At 40.5% G+C, this 18,908-nt stretch overlaps 1 protein-coding gene across 8 annotated transcripts in view; it reads right to left on the bottom strand.

The window, feature by feature from the left end:
• The window catches only part of ZNF385B (zinc finger protein 385B), a 155,615-nt gene that overhangs the window by 16,567 nt on the left and 120,140 nt on the right, over positions 1-18,908 (bottom strand). For all 8 annotated transcript variants that reach the window (XM_033167138.1, XM_033167149.1, XM_033167158.1 and 5 more), the window contains one exon: positions 3,560-3,722. In XM_033167138.1, the coding sequence (XP_033023029.1) occupies positions 3,560-3,722 (163 nt within the window). The remainder of the gene's footprint in view (positions 1-3,559; positions 3,723-18,908) is intronic.

Raw genomic sequence — 18,908 nt, 5'->3', positions numbered from 1 at the left:
AGCAATAGGCCCTACATTTATATTCTGAGAAGCATATATTGTTCTCTTTTATGTAAAAAAAAAACCACATTTGCATTTATCTTCTTATCCTTTATATCACAAAAGGAAGATACAAAAATGTGGAATTCAAATTTGTGACCCTCCAACTCTGAAGTATATTTGTTTTGATTTAGAATGTGTGATCAAAGGATCCTTATTTTCATTTGATAAGTAAACAGGTGCAGTTTTGAGTAGCTGGGGCACTCAGCTTGTTCAGTAGCTCATGAAGCTGAGTATCTTGACTATTTAATTCAGTTTATTCTGCCTGGAGAGAATTTGTGAATGTGTGTGCACATGTGTTATGTGTCTTTAATGTAGGAGCTATTTTTATCATCACCTTCACACAGCTAAGATTGGTTTTGTGGGGTATAAATTAAAACTGAATTACTAATTCTTGGAGCGACCACTTTTGCTCCCTTCCATCATCCTCCAGTTCCTAAGGCTGCCGGGGACATTGAATTTGGCGGCCGGGGGGGGGGGGGGGGCGACGAAGATGGCTGCTTTGAATTTATGAGCAAGTGTGGCTGCAGATACTTTCTTAAAACCATCTCCACTCCATGGGTAGGTGGTCCCATGTGGTTGTCTGTCCAAGTTGCAAGTTTCAGTTTGGTACATGATCACTTGTACCTCATCCCTGTACCAATTGGGCTAGTCACTAACTCTAAGGCTGGATCTACACAGCTATGAAAACCCCTCTCTATAAAACATATATATGCAATTTGCCATTGAGCTCTACATTGCCACCTGGTGTCACATTTTTATAATGCACTTATAACGTTATAATTGCAGCTGTGTAGCCGAGTCCTAGAGGGAAGCGGGTGGTGCTGTGGTCTAAACCACTGAGCCTAGGGCTTGCCGATCAGAAGGTCGGTGGTTCGAATCCCCGCGATGGGGTCAGCTCCCGTTGCTCGGTCCCAGCTTCTGCCAACCTAGCAGTTTGAAAGCACATCAAAGTGCAAGTAGATAAATAGGTACCGCTCTGGCAGGAAGGTAAACGGTGTTTCAGTGCGCTGCTCTGGTTTCGCCAGAAGCGGCTTAGTCATGCTGGCCACATGACCCGGAAGCTGTACGCCAGCTCCCTCGGCCAGTAAAGTGAGATGAGCAGCGCAACTCCAGAGTCATTTGTGACTGGACCTAATGGTCAGGGATCCCTTTACCTTTACCTGAGTCCTAACATTAAGCTAAGTCACAGAGTCTTCAAGGGGGAAGAGAGAAAAGCAACTGATAAATATAAATAACACCTTGCAGTGGATGTCAACCTTTGCAGACTTCAGACCACCCCTTAGCTCAATCATGTAGCATGTTTCCCAGTTTTTAATCATATTTTAACGATTTTCAGTGATGGGCAGCTGTAACTCAGTAGCTGGTCCTGAGTCCCAACCCACGACCCTGCTATCCAAAGCACAATTTGTGAAGTGCAAAACATTTCTTCTCAGGGTCCACATTTAAGCTGGCATTTATAAATAAAGGTAAGGGGTCATGCGGGGTAGGAATATATTTCATAACATCTACTTAATACGATTCAAAAAGAAATAGCAACCTGTTTCATTCCACTGCATGTGGAACTAATGATGCCTCTATGGTCTACTCTATAAGGGACTGTAATGTTTCAGGACTATTCATGAGGTTTACCAAGGTTTACTGGTTTATGCAGAAAGACCAGAGCACGGCTTCCCACTAGATTTTGCTGTCAACAATACCAAGCAAGAGCTTGAGAAATGTGCTATAGGGAGCACCTATGGGCTTGTTTACATGGCTATTTGCTTCCAAATATCTGTGGAAGAGTCAGAGGTTATTTGCTGCAGGCTTATTATTGTGAATAAACACCAGAGTGTCCCAGGGCACTGGCTACATAGGCAAGACCCCCATCCCTGACCCCCATCCCTCTTGCTCATTATTCTGAGCCACTCTGGGGCATGCACACTGATCCAGTGACAGGGGCATATGTGTGAAAGCAATCCGTTCCACACATATAAGTATCCCCCGCTGGATGAGGAACCATGCCTCTAGAAGGATGCTGTATTTATGAGCCCTGGCACTAAATCCCTGTATCCAGTGCTTAGGGCTGTGTGTGTGTGTGTGTGTGTGTGTGTGTTTAAGCATCAGTTGAAATTAGCAGCCCTCTCAGCAATGAATCACCTATTTGGCAGCTGTGGAGCAAGGGGGTGCTCAATTTTCACAACACTGGCCATCAACTGGTTAGCAAGCAGATGAAGTTTTAATTGCTCACAGCAGTGCCATGAGCAGCTCACTGTTGAGTGTTCATATCTTTAGATCACAACCAGCATGTATTTTTCTTCTTCTGGTTACCGTATCAAAGAGCTGGCATTTACCTCCAGGAAGCTAGATGACTCTCTGCAAGTTGTTACCGTAGATAATTCACTACAAATGTAGATAACTTCATCTCTGGGATGAAGTCTGGATTCCATCCATCTTTGCATACCTGTTGGCTATGCTACATTTGAAAGGATAACTTATCCCAGGATGAAAACAAGACAGTCAGGAAGCTATCCGACGGCTCTATTTCTCCACTTCACATCACTTTTGATAAAAATGATTTTCTCTTACAAACACAAGTGACTAAGGTTATCATCTCCATCTCAATATAACTGACAGTGTTAACAAGCTCAGAGCATGGAGCTCATAGACAGCAAAGCAGGATTTGTTTGATCCACTGGGAAGCAAACTGTTCACTCCCTTGTTCATACCCAAAAGGCAGGACTGTCACACCATCTCACCTCCTGCACTCAGTTGAAACCCACCATTTTGATGGTGGGTCTTAATGAAGACAGGGAAGCTGCTATGTTGTCACATCTCTACTGGGCAATTTCTTCTTTGCTTGTCCTCATTCACAACCTAAATGGCTGCGTTCAGCTGGACAATGGATATGCCGGTCAAACTGTACAAGTGAATGTGACCCGCTGTTTTAACTGATCTGTTTCCATTTTCAGAAAAGACAGGTTTGTAATGGTATTTCTTGTCATATTGAAATACACACGGAATCCTTGGTGGCAGCACTAAGAATGGATGGTTCTGATCATGATAATCATATGGTCTTAGTAGAACTCTGCGACTTTAACACAGGAGGGTGAAATATGCCGGGGGAGGGGGGAAGTGGTCTGGTTTTGCTTTTCGTTTTTGCAATCGGAGACTTGGATTAAAATGCAAAACGTATACTGAATCTTATACTCCACCTGTGTGGTTTGAAGAAAACAGGGGCTGTATCCAGCTGAACAGTTACACTAGTGTAATGACCCTCACGTGCTCTCTAAAAGTGCTCCAGGGAGGTTGAAGGAACCCCCAGAATAGATTTAGGGGACACGCGACAAGCATGTGTGGACATTGGAGATCATTCTAAAGGTTGCCATGCTAATGTAACTCCACAGCTAAATGCTGCCCATTGGTTTTGTTCTTCTCATCACAAAGTATTTATCGACACCATAATGGATAGGAAGCATGCAGTCAGAATCTCACGCAAAAGGAGAAGGAGAAGCAAAGAATGTATAGAATGAAAATTGACCTGATTTGTCAGAGATGCTGGCTGGGACTGGTGTAGCAGAGCAGTTCGCATTAGCCTTTGCGCTGTCCTTGGAAGCACCAGCTTTGGGTCTATTTTTCGTTGCTTCTAGTGCTTTGACCTTCTTGGCATGTTTACTTCCTTTGTAGTGGGCCTCGGCCTGGCTCTACAAAGGAGAACAAATCAGGCTCACACTATGCACTTCATATCACTTGATGGATGACAATGTAGAGAGAGAGAGAGATAAAAAGTTATACAACTTTCAATAATAGGCACCACATTTCTTTGCCTGACAAGTTTTCGTAGCACTTTATATTATTGATCTCACTTTTTTATGTATTCAGGAGATAAATATTAACAGAGATTTTTTTAAAAAAAAATGCAGAACATATATAATTTTTATGGCATACAACAAGAGGACCATCCTCTTTACTAATCTCTTAGTAGAATTCTATCTGAAGTCTTAAGCTGTTGCTTAGAGGTAAATATATCCAATTTAGAAAATGCATATCAGTCTGATTCCTAAGACTGCAGTCCTAAACAGAGAGAAGTACCAAAGTCTACAGAAATCAGGGCACCTAAGTGCATATAATGCATGGTGGTCTTAATCTTCTGTGTACCCTAGATGGGCTACAGCTTGCAGGCCTATCAATGTGAACGCACTTAGCCAGCCACATGTTATGTCCTTCTATGTGCATGGAACTCACCTTTCCTTCCTAAGTTTCTGCACTCCCGGGCTTGCAGAAAAACAACAACAGGAGGTTTTATGGAACCTCCATTGAGCCACCTTATATGGTTGGTAGATTCCATTCATTTTGGGAGCTGGCAAGCTGTTGTAGGCCTGTACCAACATAAGGCTACAAATAGTTACATCACTACAATGCCAGCAGGTGTGTTGGGGTTTATTAAGACAGACCATGTGATTCATCAATTTCTCATGGGCATGAGAGTGCTGATGAACACACACTGAACTCCCCCATTTGTTTTAACGTTAGAAACAGATTCGTTTCCCCACACAAGCCTTCATTCCAGGGAGCACTACTTCATTATTTAATCAGGCAATTAATGTGGGAAATCTTGCTATTAATGGGGGAAATATTGCTATAGTCTTAAAGACATAAAATAATTGGATTATTAGTCATACTCAGAGTAGATCCATTAAGTGGGTTTGCTCTGGGTACAACTTAGTTGGATTATCAATCCAACCCCTTATTTCCTCAAAATATAGCAATGCTATAGATTTTGGAGCATATAAAACTCAAATTTAAAAGGTATGGTTCTTTCATTATACTAAGGGAAAAGGCATAATTGCTGGCAAAATTATACAATCCAATGGACACTTACCTGGGAGTAAATCTCATTGAACTCAATGTGATTTACTTCTAAGCAGGCATGTATGGGATTGCACCATACTATGCCATAACTCAACCTCTCACAGGTGTTATTATTATTTTGAAGACCAGACCACTTTAGAGGGATGGCTGTTGTATATATTTACTGGGTGTGTGTTACAATCTTTGAACAATTGTAATCAGCTTCAATCCAATGCCCGCTTACATGGTGGTAAGCCAAACTGAACATAATGTGCAATGTGGCTTACTTCCACATGTATAGAAGACGTGCATCGGATTCCAGCTGCTAACTTTATAAGGTTGCTTTTGTGCATTTTGTTTTCCAGAGGTGCACAGTAGAGTCAACTGGGTTTGCTTATTGCATTTCTTAAGAAACAAAGCAAAATCTGTAATGGCATTAAAGGGTTGGTGGGGAAACCAGATACTTTCAGTATTAAATGACCTAGCCATTGTCAATATGATAGGAAAATTATCCATTGACTACAGCATTATCATAACAAATTCGTTCCTGAAATATTTTTGACTGAGGTCAGAGAGCTAGAAACATTTCCTGATACATATTTAAACCCAATGTTTACCTAGCTTAAATAACAGAACATGGACATGCCTGTGCCATTATTGAAGTGTACATATTAACTATTTAAGTTAATATTACAAGTGCAATAAAAACTAACACACAGGACACCCCCATCCATAGGCACATTGATTGGGAATAAACCCCACTCATTTTAACAGCAGCAACAACAAAATGCTCCCACCTGACATGTTTAGAGGTGGGGGCGAACAAGAAATCATGCTTTTCATAATGGGCACAGAGATAGGGCTACAACCTGGCATCTCACATATAGAAATACAATGCAAGAGACATTTCTTGTATCATGCAGATGGTACTGTTAAGAATACCGTGGCCGACATGGATTAGGAAGGTTGCACTTTTGCTCATTGTGTTAAAAGTGAAAGCAAGCCATAAAACCAAGTGCACAAACTTTTCTCAACACCTCTGCTGGGTTTCAAACCCTCTGGGTGTTGTTAAATCTTTGTTGCTATAGGAAGGACAACTGTATTAGTCTCAGTGAAACTAGGTGCCACTGAACAGTCACCTAGGGACATTGTGTAATAACAAAGCCTTGTCACTTGGGTGCAAGTGATGGGTAGGAACAGATGGAACGGAAGGGAAAACACACAAGTACATCTGTGTTCAGCAACACAGCCCTCATGGATTCGCACTAGGAAAAACAGCCATTAAGACCCAGCAGATAGGCTTAAGGTGCATGTGATGCAAAACACCAACTTTTCCACCTGGAAAAGGAATAAAACATACTGTATTTCTATATTGTATTTTTTTTTTTTGGTAGGGGACTGTGCAGAAACTTTTTTAAAAAAGAAAAGAAAAGAAAAGAGTTAGCATGGGTAGGTGGATATCCAGAAACTTAGGATAAATTGTTAAAATATTGGCTACAATATTTATAGCAGAGATGCCAAGGATGACTTCTTGCAAAAGTATACATCCTTTTTATTATTATTAGGCACCACACAAAGAGTGAATCTGATTAATTGACAGCCCAATCTTAAACATGTTTACTTTGAAGTAAGTCCCGCTGAGTTCAACAGGATATATTTCCAAGTAAGTAAGCTTAGGATTGTACTGTTAATTGAATAATCACTACTTTTACATGTACAGTACTTAAAGAGACACTACTCCATTTAAAGTTAAACCAATTAAAAACAACAATTCACCTTTTGAATTGGTCATTTTGTTTGATATAAATGCTTTTATTAAATATCAACAAGTTGTTGTATGGTGGGTTGTTATTAAAAAGGTTGATGGAGGTTTTGCACCATCACCATCCTTTACAATTTTATTTTTAAAATATTTATTTTTCTTTAGGCAGGAATGTATTTGAAGTAAACTGTACAATGTCTTTTCTTTTTCCCTCACGTTGCATTTCTGAGCATCGCTACCTATTTTGGAGCTGCTTTTAGTTTTCTAGAAGCTACAGAAAAAGAAACCATGTGCTCTATGTACAGAATATTTATACTGCTTCTTTAAGATGAAGCCCAGAATGGCTCGGACTAGGATGTGAGAGGAATAGGAGATAATGCTTTAACTTTTGGATGCAAAGCCTGAGGGAGATGTTAGGTCCACTAAGTCAGAGGCAGGGAACCATTTTGGGGGCTGTAGGCCAGGTCCTTTTCAGGATCCAGCCTCGTGAGCTAGATTGGAGAAGTGGGTGGGGCTGCCCACCTGTCAATCACTTGGTGTCAGGTGATTAGGGGCTCTGATTGGAACTTCAAAGCATCCCACATCCCACATAGCTAAAGCGATCTGTGCAGGTGACCTAGAAGGCTTCAGCTGTACCGTCTTTCATCATGTATGATGCTAGACAATCTATCATCATATATGATGTTGGAGGGGTGGTTTGGAGAAAATAGCCGAAGAGACCAAATTTGAACCCCTGGTGGGCCAACTCTGGTCAGTGGGTCAGAGTTTCCCCACCCTTGCACTAAGTTATTAAAAGTCCTAGGCAGTTCTAGTCAAGAAGACAATCAGTAACCTGTACATTATTCAGTTACGTTGTGTTCTGTATGTTTAAATAAACAATTGTTGAGCTTAAGACATCCAGTGTGTCCTTCCACTTGCTATATATGAAAACTGTGTCAACAGGTGGGGCCTGCTCTGAAGCTATTTCATCTCTAGAAGCTAAATTTACCTGGGAGGATAGAAGGAAATATAACCATCTTTCTTTCTTTCTTTCTTTCTTTCTTTCTTTCTTTCTTTCTTTCTTTCTTTCTTGAAAAAGGTGATTTTATTTAAAATATCTGGAACATACCCTGATGAAACCATTAAATATTGATATTATCAATTCTTTTGTAGGAAAATGATCCAAATGCCTGGTGGTCTAGTGATTAGGATTCGGTGCTCTCCCCCATTTCTTTTCTCTCTCCTGTTTTCTCCAGCTTCTTTGTCAAAGAGTCGGGGATCTCTCATATTCAAAAAAAATGCTGTTTCTCTTGGTTCACTCATTACTTGTGAGGAAGCAGATAGGGGAAGGGTTGGGAGAGCTTGAGCAACCATCTCAGCTGCTGTTCTCATTACCTAAGTATTTTTAATTTATTTACACATACTTATTTATTCTGCCATGTCTCCAAGAAGCTTGGGTTGACTTGCACATGGTTTACATGACCTAGTTTCCAAGGGCTGAAGCACCATGTGAAGACAAGGCCCATGGAAATTGGGAAGCAGATGTTTTCTGGGGTCAACTGACCTTTCAATTACCATGACTGTTTGTTAAGCTTTCAAATGGCTACGCAACTTTCAAATAGATAGTGTCCCTTTAATTTTTTGGACTGTAACTATGTTTACTGCATAGCTTGCGCTGCTGAAAAGGCCCAAGGCAAAAAACAAAAGACTACGACATGATAGACAGAGGCGTACTGAAGAGAAAGGCTGATATTGGCAATGGGGATGCCTGCAATATCAGTGATAACCTACTACTGGCTTTGATTCACTTCATTCCTCATCTACTGTACATGAAACCTGTTGAAAACAAACAAAGCCCAGACATATATTAAACTAGTTATAAACTCAGTTATGAAATATATCAAACACTTAACCAATGAACACCCAAGTGAGATACTTCAATGGAAAGAAAAACAACAACAACACATGAACAAAATCTTTTAAATCTGAAATACCCACTACGAGTGAAGATGGCATTAATTCAATGATGGGTTAACAGAATATTTTTTTACATGTTGTGTTTTCTGCAACAAATATCTCATTCATATTTTTAAAAGGCTATACGCAGGTTTTCAAATGTACTGGGGCATGCAGAACTAACTCCAACTACTGTCGTATAGACTGATTTTCATTGGAAAATATATTGCAACGCAACCAACAAAGCACTGCTTTTTACCTACGATGGCTTCAGTTCCCCAAAGGTAACCATTATCTCAAAGTAGCCTGAGCAACTATAGGATTATATAATCATAAAATTGTAGCACTGGAAGGAACCTTGAGCATCATCTAGTCCAACCCGCCTCAATGTAGGAGTCCACTCCAAAATTTGTACTAGGGCTCAAGAGCATTATGGGAAGTAGAACTGAGCAGCAGTTTGGTGTGTGTACTATTTTAAATTCACTAGCCTTTTGTTTTCTTTGTAAGCATCTATATTATTATTATTATTATTATTATTATTATTATTATACTGCCCTATACCTGTAGATCTCAGGGCGGTTCACAACATAAAATCACAATATAAAAAACACAAAGCTTTGGGTCTGCTATTTTCTAAATTTACAGTACCTGGAGATATACCACCTCACAACTTTTTGATGGGACTTTCTACAGGTGGCACCTGCAAACAGGGCTAGACCAAGACATTTTGTTTCCCGAGGTGAAAACATTACACCTTCCCATTCCATGTACTAAAGCCAACTGGCCTTGCAGCTGATTCGTACTTAAACACTGATGACGGGACAATGTCCTCCACCACACCTGAGGAAAGTAAGCTATCTTTAATGGCACAGTTAGGCTGTGGGGCACACAACTTGTCACCAATCCCTGCAAACTCCCCCTCCCCTCCCAGCCACATCTGCCTCACTCTGCGTAATGTTTGGGCTGAACCTACCTACAAAATGAAATCCATAAGGTTGTGCCATACTGTGGGACGACGACACAAAGGCATTGTGATGATTCAGCAACTTAGGAGAACATTTGTCCTAATTCAGCAGGTTCAACAGAAGTATTGATGCAAAAACAGGGCCCATATTCAGTGTTTCAGTGTTCAACTGTATTGATGGTTGTTTCTGAGCGTTGTACAAGCAGTCATCTACCTTGAAACCCCACATTCTACCTCTAGAACATATATTTTAATGTGATGTTTTGTCTAAGCAGGAAACTCAAGAAAAAGGAAGATCGTTCAGTGTTTCCCAAACGTCCCCTCCCATAGACCACTTAAAAATTGCCGAGGGTCTTGGTGGGCTACAACATCATCCGTCTGTTGAGGAAGTGTAATGCACTGTGCTAAATGCTGCATGATTTTAATTATATTTTAATTGCTTTCTAATTTCATAGATATTTTATTTTGTTGCATTACAAACTGAATTCTATAGAATACAATAAAACACAATATAAGAAATTAAAGGCACACTAAAATGTAATTAAAATTTAATATACATATTTAAAGAGATGGATGCACCATCTTCTCCCTTCAACCACTGATCCACAGGCACTTCAATGACGCTCACAGGCCACAATCTGGGAACCCCTGAAATAGTCCATATGAATGTAATTATATTTTTTGGGATAATTTTTAAAAACCATTTTTTGATTTGCAAATTTAACAAGAGAGAAGCAAAACAAAAGTACAGTATACTAAGAAATGAACAGCAAATAAAATTTCAGTGTTTTGCTCTCAGTTATTTCCTACTTAGCAATTTGAATTAGGGATTATATGAAAGGAGCATAAGGAAACTCACTGCTGAGAACCTTCTGAGAACGTATTTTCAGATGCTTTTAATGGCTCGAGGCAGGCACAAGACATTACTTTGAATTCTCTTTATGTACAGATTTCTTCCTTAGCTCTGGATTGTTAAAATTACATGATTTGTAATAGAAGTTTGGGAATTCTTTTAACATTTTAATATGGATGCATGAAGTGCTGTGAACTTTAATTGTAGCTTTCTGTTACCTGATCTTGACAAAATTATATACCCTTTCCCCTTACTGGCTTGCATCAATGAAGGAGCCAGATGGTAAGAGAATAAGCGTAAGGCAACTCATTACTTTGTGTAGTGATGTAATTCAGCAGTATTCTCATTGCACTCAAGGATTATCCTGCATAACAGCAGAACTAGAGCCATATTATATTTCAGGCAATATTCTTGTTTGCTTTTCTGTCACCAGCCAGCACAGCTGCCCTGCCAGATACAATGGCAACAGGCACAACAACACTGTGATTATGAAAAGAGGAGCAGATGTAATGAAAAATAATTTGACCCACTTTTTTTTTTTCATTTCATGACCCACCTTGTATATTGTTTGATTTGAATGTGTTTGTATTGTAGGACACAATTTTAGTTTGCTGGTTTTTGTGTGTACTGAAGAAACCAAAACATAATCTCCCTATGCAGACATAAGGACAAACTGTTGTTGGAATACTTAAACCATAGTTAAGGATGGCTGCAAAACAAGATCATTTACCGGTATTTATTTTCCATCTCTTCCTTCATCCCAAAGTGGCCCAGGGCAACAAACACCAAAGCAAAATAATACGATAAAAAAATAAAAACAGAACATTTAAAAACATTTAAGAATATCTAGAAACATTTAAAAACAGTCTAATAACCTCACAGCTAGCAGTTTCAAGGTTCCCAGAAACAGTATATTTCAGCCATCAGGTATGCCTTTAGATCCCTCCTCCCATCTTAATAAAGAATGAGACAAATGTACCTCACCTGAGAGGGCACTCCACAATAGGGTCAAATTTAACTGGGCAGCACCACATGGCAGCAGTACCAACAGAGCCTCTCCTGCTGATTCCGGGGTCTTAGATTGTTGTTACTGGATGAGGTCGTCTTTTAGATACTTAAGCAAACTGTTTATAGAGTTTTCTGCACCAGCACTAACTGCTTGAACTGGGTTCAGCAGCTCACTGGCAGTCAGTGCAGAACTTTCAGGGCCTGTGGCACATGGTACCATTGTGATGTAATGCATTATAGGGAATCACACACACCAAATAAGGTTTTGGCATTCTGAGCATGCTCAGCTTTGTGGCAAACTCTAACCAATCACAAGGAAACACATACATAAGGAAACAGTATGCATGCTCAACACTGTGGTAGAATCAGACCAATCACAGAGAGGCAGCATTGTCTGTACTTATGTGCCTTATAAGGAAACGGGGAGAGGGGAACTAAGCGTTCTGATTGGATGGAGGATTTGAAATGTATTGGAATGTATATAAAGTATATGAAAAGGCGTGTGCTCCAATGTTCTGGGCCCAGTCTTTGTGGAGCAATCCCACTGGATCAAACTTCTGCGCAGAAATAAACTTTGGACTCCCTTTTTCATGTGATTCTTTGTTCACTCGTCAGATAGGGCAGGCTTTCCTGCAACAAGTGGGCTGCACACTCAACCTAGCAGCTGCAATTGTTGTTGTGTTGTTGTTTAGTCGTTTAGCTGCAGCTTTTGTGTTATCTTCAAGGACAGGCTCACACAGAGTGCATTGCAGTAATCCAGCATGAACAACTGAGACCAGACTATCCCATTCCAAAGAAGGCTGTAGCTGGCCAGTGCGGGGCCTCAGCATTTCTAGCCACAGAAAGATCTTGGTATGCCAGAGGCAAAATGGAATCCAGGAGTGCTCCCAAGACTACAGTCGTGCTCCTTCAGGGGAATTCAACCTCTGACAGAACAGGTTGTCCACACAGGAACTGCCTATCCACAGTGCTTGCACCTTACCAGAATTCATCTTCAGTTTATTGGCCCCCATCCAACCCCGCACTGCTTTCAGATGCCTGCCCAACATGGGATCCTTTGCCTGATTTTTTTTTAGTTACTGCTCCTCCGTAACATGTGGTCTGTAATGTCTTACCACTTGAATGTATTCAGGAACTCTGTAATCTGCTTGATATAGGATTCTTTTTCTTTTCTGCATGTACAAAGCCCACACACCAGATATCTCTCTATCTGATTTGTTTGTGGATTGGGTATGAATCTTTAACATGGACATGCCATGGACCACTTGAATGAAACACATGTGTTCAAGGACCACAGTTTGGGAACCCCTAGCATAGACCTGCTATGAGCCACCCTGAGATCTACAAAAGAAGGGTGGTACAATGGTACCTCGGGTGTCGAACGTAATCCATTCTGGAAGACTGTTTGACTTCTGAAACATTTGGTAACCTGAGGTGCAATGGGCATCCGGCAAATCCCATTGAGAAAACAGAGAAATGTGCCAGCGTGGTGTAGTGGTTAAGAGCGGTAGACTTGTAATCTGGGGAGCCGGGTTCACGTCTCCACTCCTCCACATGCAGCTGCTGGGTGACCTTGGGCTAGTCACACTTCTCTGAAGTCTCTCAGCCCCACTCACCTCACAGAGTGTTTGTTGTGAGGGAGGAAGGGAAAGGAGAATGTTAGCCGCTTTGAGACTCCTTCGGGTAGTGATAAAGCGGGATATCAAATCCAAACTCTTCTTCTCTTCTCCAGAAGCCGTTCAACTTCTGAGGCACATTCGAAAACGGAAGTTTTCACTTCCGGGTTTTCGGCGTTCGGCTTCCGAATCGTTCAGCTTCTAAGACGCTCAAAAACCAAGGTTCCACTGTATACAAATTTAATGAATAAATAAATAATAGACAAAAGCCAGCAGGTTGGACCAACAGGCTTAGCTTAGTATAGGACTGCTTCCTAGTTTCTTACTGCATTGATAACTACAGTGAAATATTAGCTTTATATGGCTCAACAGAAACATTGTAGAACCAAACTAGGAAACGACCTGAGGCGCCACAATCCCCGAGGTGCCTGCCTCAGCTACAAAAGTGCCTTGCGGAGAGCAGGTGAGCTGCCATCTTCACTTCTGGAGGAGGCAGGTACAGAAGCAGGTTAGCAGCTCCTTGGCAGTTTTGATATTCCCTCCGTTCCAAGGGACAGGATTGAGAGCATTTCCCCCCCCCCCCATCTCTACCAGCTGCCTGAGGGCAAAGTCATAGTTGTGAAGGAAAGGAAACAGAGAAGTAACACGACATTTTTAAAAAATGAAAATAAGAGAACTGTCATCCTGGTTAACTCTTGCGTGTTTAAGGCGCTGCTGTTATATTGATCTACACTGGCTCCCAGTACGTTTCCGAGCACAATTCAATGTGTTGGTGTTGACCTTTAAAGCCCTAAACAGCCTCAGTCCTGTCTACCTGAAGGAGCAACTGTAGCCCCGTTGTCCAGCCCAGACACTGAGGTCCAGCTCCGAGGGCCTTCTGGTGGTTCCCTCACTGTGAGAAGTGAAGTTACAGGGAACCAGGCAGAAGGCCTTCTTGGTAGCGGCATCCACCCTGTGGAATGCCTTCCCATCGGATGTCAAACAGATAAACAACTATTTGACTTTTAGAAGACATCTGAAGGTAGCCCTATTCAGGGAAGTTTCTAATGCCTTATGATTTATTGTGTTTTTAATATTTTGTTGGGCAACCCAGTCAGATGGGAGGCATATAAATAAAATAATAATAATAATAATAATAATAATAATAATAATAATAATAATCACAACAACACATGGGAATGGGCAGCATTTTAGTTTAACCAGGGCTGTAAACACCACCAGCACTGCCTTTTGTCATACCCGTCTAAATAAGCTGTGTGTCTCACTTGACTGTTAGAGACAGCCTGCTTCATAATGATACATTGCACTAAGTTGGACTTTTATTCCCACTCATTTAAAATATAGAATCATAATTATAAAAAATTATATGTATGGAGCCTGGTGCTTGGTTCCTTAGTTGTAACTAGGTTGGGTAATGGCATGAAAATTAGCCAGTTGCCACCCACTGCTCTTCAAATATAAGCTGCATAAAATATATGCCTGTTATTCCTTTGATTAATCTGGCCTTTTAGATGCACTCAAAACTTCTGGATGAGGTGGCGGGGTTTGGGGGTGGGGAACGAGGCATGAAAGCATTATAATTTGGGGGAAGCAGTCTATTCTCATATGTGTAAATATTTTAGATTTGGTCTTAATGAACAGCAGCTATTTCTTTTGAAGATGTTCTGTATGGAGAAATGAAATTCTCCTAGCTTCACAACTTTACTTAGAACTAGAGAAATAATGTTAAAGAGACAACCCACAGATTACAAAATCCAGTGATGGAGCCATTGCTGCAAGTGATTAGTGAGGATGGATAGCTATGAAACAGAAAGTACAAATATGTAATACAGGCATATAGATTGACTACCAATTTGCAAAAAAAGAGAGAGCCAGAGCTGGAGAACATTAATCCAGTAGCACACCAATTGATCTCCATTAACAGATCTCCAGTAAATTTCTCGCTGGATTTGGGCTCATTTGAGGCTTATCTGAAATAGCATATAAAGTACCTATTAGGAAATGTTAAACTGATCTAATAAATAAGGTAGAGTTCCTTTTCCAGTTTTTCTAAAAATCATTACAATACTTCCAAAGTATTGGTAATGTCTTTTAAATTGCAGCGTTATAGCAACCACTCAGGAATATTACACTGATAAGCGAATTACCGTATTTTTCCATGTATAAGACTAGGTTTCCCCCCTTAAAAATAATGTCAAAAGTTATGGGGCGTCGTCTTATACATGGATAGTGACTCCCCGCCCCCCATTTTCTTAAATCTGAGTCCCCCCAAATAGGGGGGGGTGTCTTATGCATGGGGGCATCTTCTAGACGGAAAAAATATGGTAACTTATTTTTAATCACTATGGCTAGGAGAAATCCAGTCAGATGAGCAGTGGAACACTTTCATTCAATCCTGGAACAGAACAACACCAAAGGATAATATTAAGAATGAAGTACTGCCTTTGATTTTATGTTTGTGACAAAGGATTATGCTGTCTGTCATTCTTTATGCTGTGTTTGTGATATACTGGTTCTTTGAGTTAATTATATAAATAAAGACTAATTGCTCAGAGAAACTTCTCATCATTAGAAGCTGCTAAAAATGTATACATTCACATTAAGGCTAAACATATGGAGCATGTGCAGTTAATCGGAATATATAGTCATGGGGATGGGGGGAAAAAACTGAGTCGAATTCACTACTCTGAGGCCAAATCCTCGAAAACAAACTTGTTAACAGATTAGTCCATATCAACTAAAAGCACGACCAGCTCTAGGTGTGCATTCTACACATAGTGTATGAAATTCCTCACAGTTCCAGAAATGGAAATGAAAAAGTAACAATCAAATGCATGAAAAAGTAAAACGAATGAAAAAGTAACAATTCCAAGGATAATAGCAGGGCTTTTTGAAATCTTGTTAACCTTTAGTATATGATACCTGTAGTCTACACAAAGCTTAGAGATTGCTTACTGAAACCCCCAACACTGTGAGCACTAAATATCAAACAGTGTTAAAAATAAATTTAAAAATCGCAAGCTTCCTCAAGTGTTTTATTACAGTTGTATGTGTGAATCAATCATTCTTTCGCATTATAATAGCACTTCTATTTACTTCTAAAGACCACACATTACTGAAAGCCATGGAATGGGAGAGTATTTCACTCTTGCCAAAGCTAACTTTGAAAATATAAAAAAGAGACTGAAACTTTGTCTCCGTTTCATAAATCTTACACGCCAGTGTCCCAAACATATTCAGATCAATCCAGCAATAGTGGTCCATGAACAGAAACAAACTGTGAATATCATGAGTCCGTCTCACATGACTACTATAATTTTAACAGTGCAAAACTCTGTTTTTGGAACTAACAAAGCTGCTAGTTTGTTTATGTACATGTCATTCTCTTGATTACCTCCAGGAGCAAGTTAATATGGTTGCCTGGCCCACATTTTTCTGCATTTAAATACAACAACAACAACAATTTATTACTTATACCCCGCCCATCCAGCTGGGTTCCCCCAGCCACCCTGGGAGGCTCCCAACAGAATATTAAAAGCACAATAAAACATTAAACATTAAAAACGTCCCTAAAAAGGGCTGCCTTCAGGTGTCTTCTAAAAGTCAGATAGTTGTTTATTTCCTTGACATCTGATGGAAGGACATTCCACAGGGTGGGTGCCACTACCAAGAAGGCCCTATTAAGCTTACTAAGGAGAAGTAGGACTGAATGTTGTTACCAAGGCAGGACCTGCTTTGAATTGCATTCTGAAGATGATAGATAGATAGATAGATAGATAGAACCACCCACCAAGTGAAACTAACGCAAATCTTTCCTTACAATATTCCAAAATGCAACAGTTTCCTCTCCTCAAATTTTCAGTGCTTTTTGAATTTTGTTTATTTAAATAATAATGCAAAACAGGGTATCACTGAAAATGACACAGAGACAGGAGAAACATAGATCAACCCTTTATTAATAACCATTAAATTGATTCAAATGGAAAACTAAGAACTTTTGTTAAAAGCTTTGTTAAATAGCCTCTGTTGAAGAGAACTTTCTGCACATTATGCCCCAGCAGCCTGTAATCATGTAATATTTCTGTCATGTTGGAGCTGAAGTGTTCATCATTTTGTCAGTTCTGTCTGCAAAGAAGAGAATTACCTTCACAGGCTCGCTGAGATTTATGCTTTTAATTACCACCTATCTGCTTCAATACCCTCCAAACTTAAAGAATCAATATAAATAGTCTTATTTAGACAGGGGTGGGGAATGCTTGACAAAAATTCCAGCTATACTTTTTTTGGTGGATTTCCACTTGATGTTATTGATTCCTTCTACATCTTTTGTATCCGCTAGCAATTCATCTGTTTTTAAATGTGGTCCTTGCCTTTAGAAATAGTACAGACCAGGAGCATGCATAAAAAAACAATATAAATGGCAGTTGGAAATTTGCAGAAGTTACTGGCTACCAAACCAATGGATTCAAATTACAGTGGTAACTCGGGTTAAGAGCTTAATTCATTCTGGAGATCCGTTCTTAACCTGAAACTGTTCTTAACCTGAGGTACCACTTTAACTAATGGGGCCTCCCGCTGCTGCTGCTGCGCCGCCCCACAATTTCTGTTCTCATCCTGAAGCAAGGTTCTTAACCTGAGGTACTATTTTTGGGTTCTGAAGTGTCTGTAACCCAAGGTACCACTGTACAAGAAAGGAAATTCCGACTAAACATGACGGTAAACACTGTTCTACAGCAGAATGGATTGCCTTCAGAGCTGGTGGACTCTCCATCATTGGAGGTTTTTAAGCAGAGGTTGGGGGGCACCTGTACGGAATTCTTTAGCTGTGATACCTGCATTGCAAGGTGACCCTTGGGGTCCCTATCAACCCTACAATTCTGTTGTTGTTTTAGGACCCTAATTCGTGTTTGTGTATTTTCTTTGGGGTGTTTCCATTTCAGCATTTAAGACCACTTTGTCAATTCTCAAAAAATAAGGCCACCTCGTCATCATTATGTCTTTTAAAGTGTTTCCCCCACTATTGTAGTAATGGGGAACCTGTGTTCCTCCAGATGTTGTTGAGCTCTGGCTCCTATCAACCCTGCTCTCGTTTCCCTTCTTGTTTTCCCTCTTGTTGTTGTTCAGTCGTTCAGTCGTGTCTGACTCTTCGTGACCCCATGGACCACAGCACGCCAGGCACACCTATCCTCCACTGCCTCCCGTAGTTTGGCCAAACTCATGCCAGTCACTTCGAGAACACTGTCCAACCATCTCATCCTCTGTCGTCCCCTTCTCCTTGTGCCCTCCATCTTTCCCAACATCAGGGTCTTTTCCAGGGAGTCTTCTCTTCTCATGAGGTGGCCAAAGTACTGGAGTCTCAACTTCAGGATCTGTCCTTCCAGTGAGCACTCAGGGCTAATTTCTTTAAGGATGGATAAGTTTGATCTTTTTGCAGTCCATGGAACTCTCAAGAGTCTCCTCCAGCAACATAATTCAAAAGCATCAATTCTTCGGCGATCAGTCTCTTTCCCCTCTTAGATTGTGTGTATATTTGGACTGTAATATCTCTTGGGGCAGGGACCTTTGTAAAACTCCATGTCCATATATGTTGAAACAATAACAATAATAAGGCACCTGGATCTGGCCAGACGTATTACTTAAGTATTTGAGCATAGTTCCATTTCCTGGATCTTGTGCATTTACTAACAGATAGTGGGGTAGTGTAGGCTTTGAGTTCACCCCTCAAGTGTTTAGGAGTGGGCAGGAAGGGGCAGTGAATCACGGCCTCCCTGTCTTTATTTTCCATGCCAACAATGCCAGCTATCGACTTGGTGGGTGTATGCATAGAGATCCACAGCAGGATTTGCAGATTGGGAAAGCTGTATTTTAGATACTTGACATTATAGAGCCGTTTCAGGGACA

This window comes from Lacerta agilis, chromosome 1 (assembly GCF_009819535.1).
Source record: "Lacerta agilis isolate rLacAgi1 chromosome 1, rLacAgi1.pri, whole genome shotgun sequence".
Classification (NCBI taxonomy): domain Eukaryota; kingdom Metazoa; phylum Chordata; class Lepidosauria; order Squamata; family Lacertidae; genus Lacerta; species Lacerta agilis.
The sequence above is the reverse complement of the archived record's forward strand: the minus strand, read 5'-3'. Positions and strand labels throughout refer to the sequence as shown.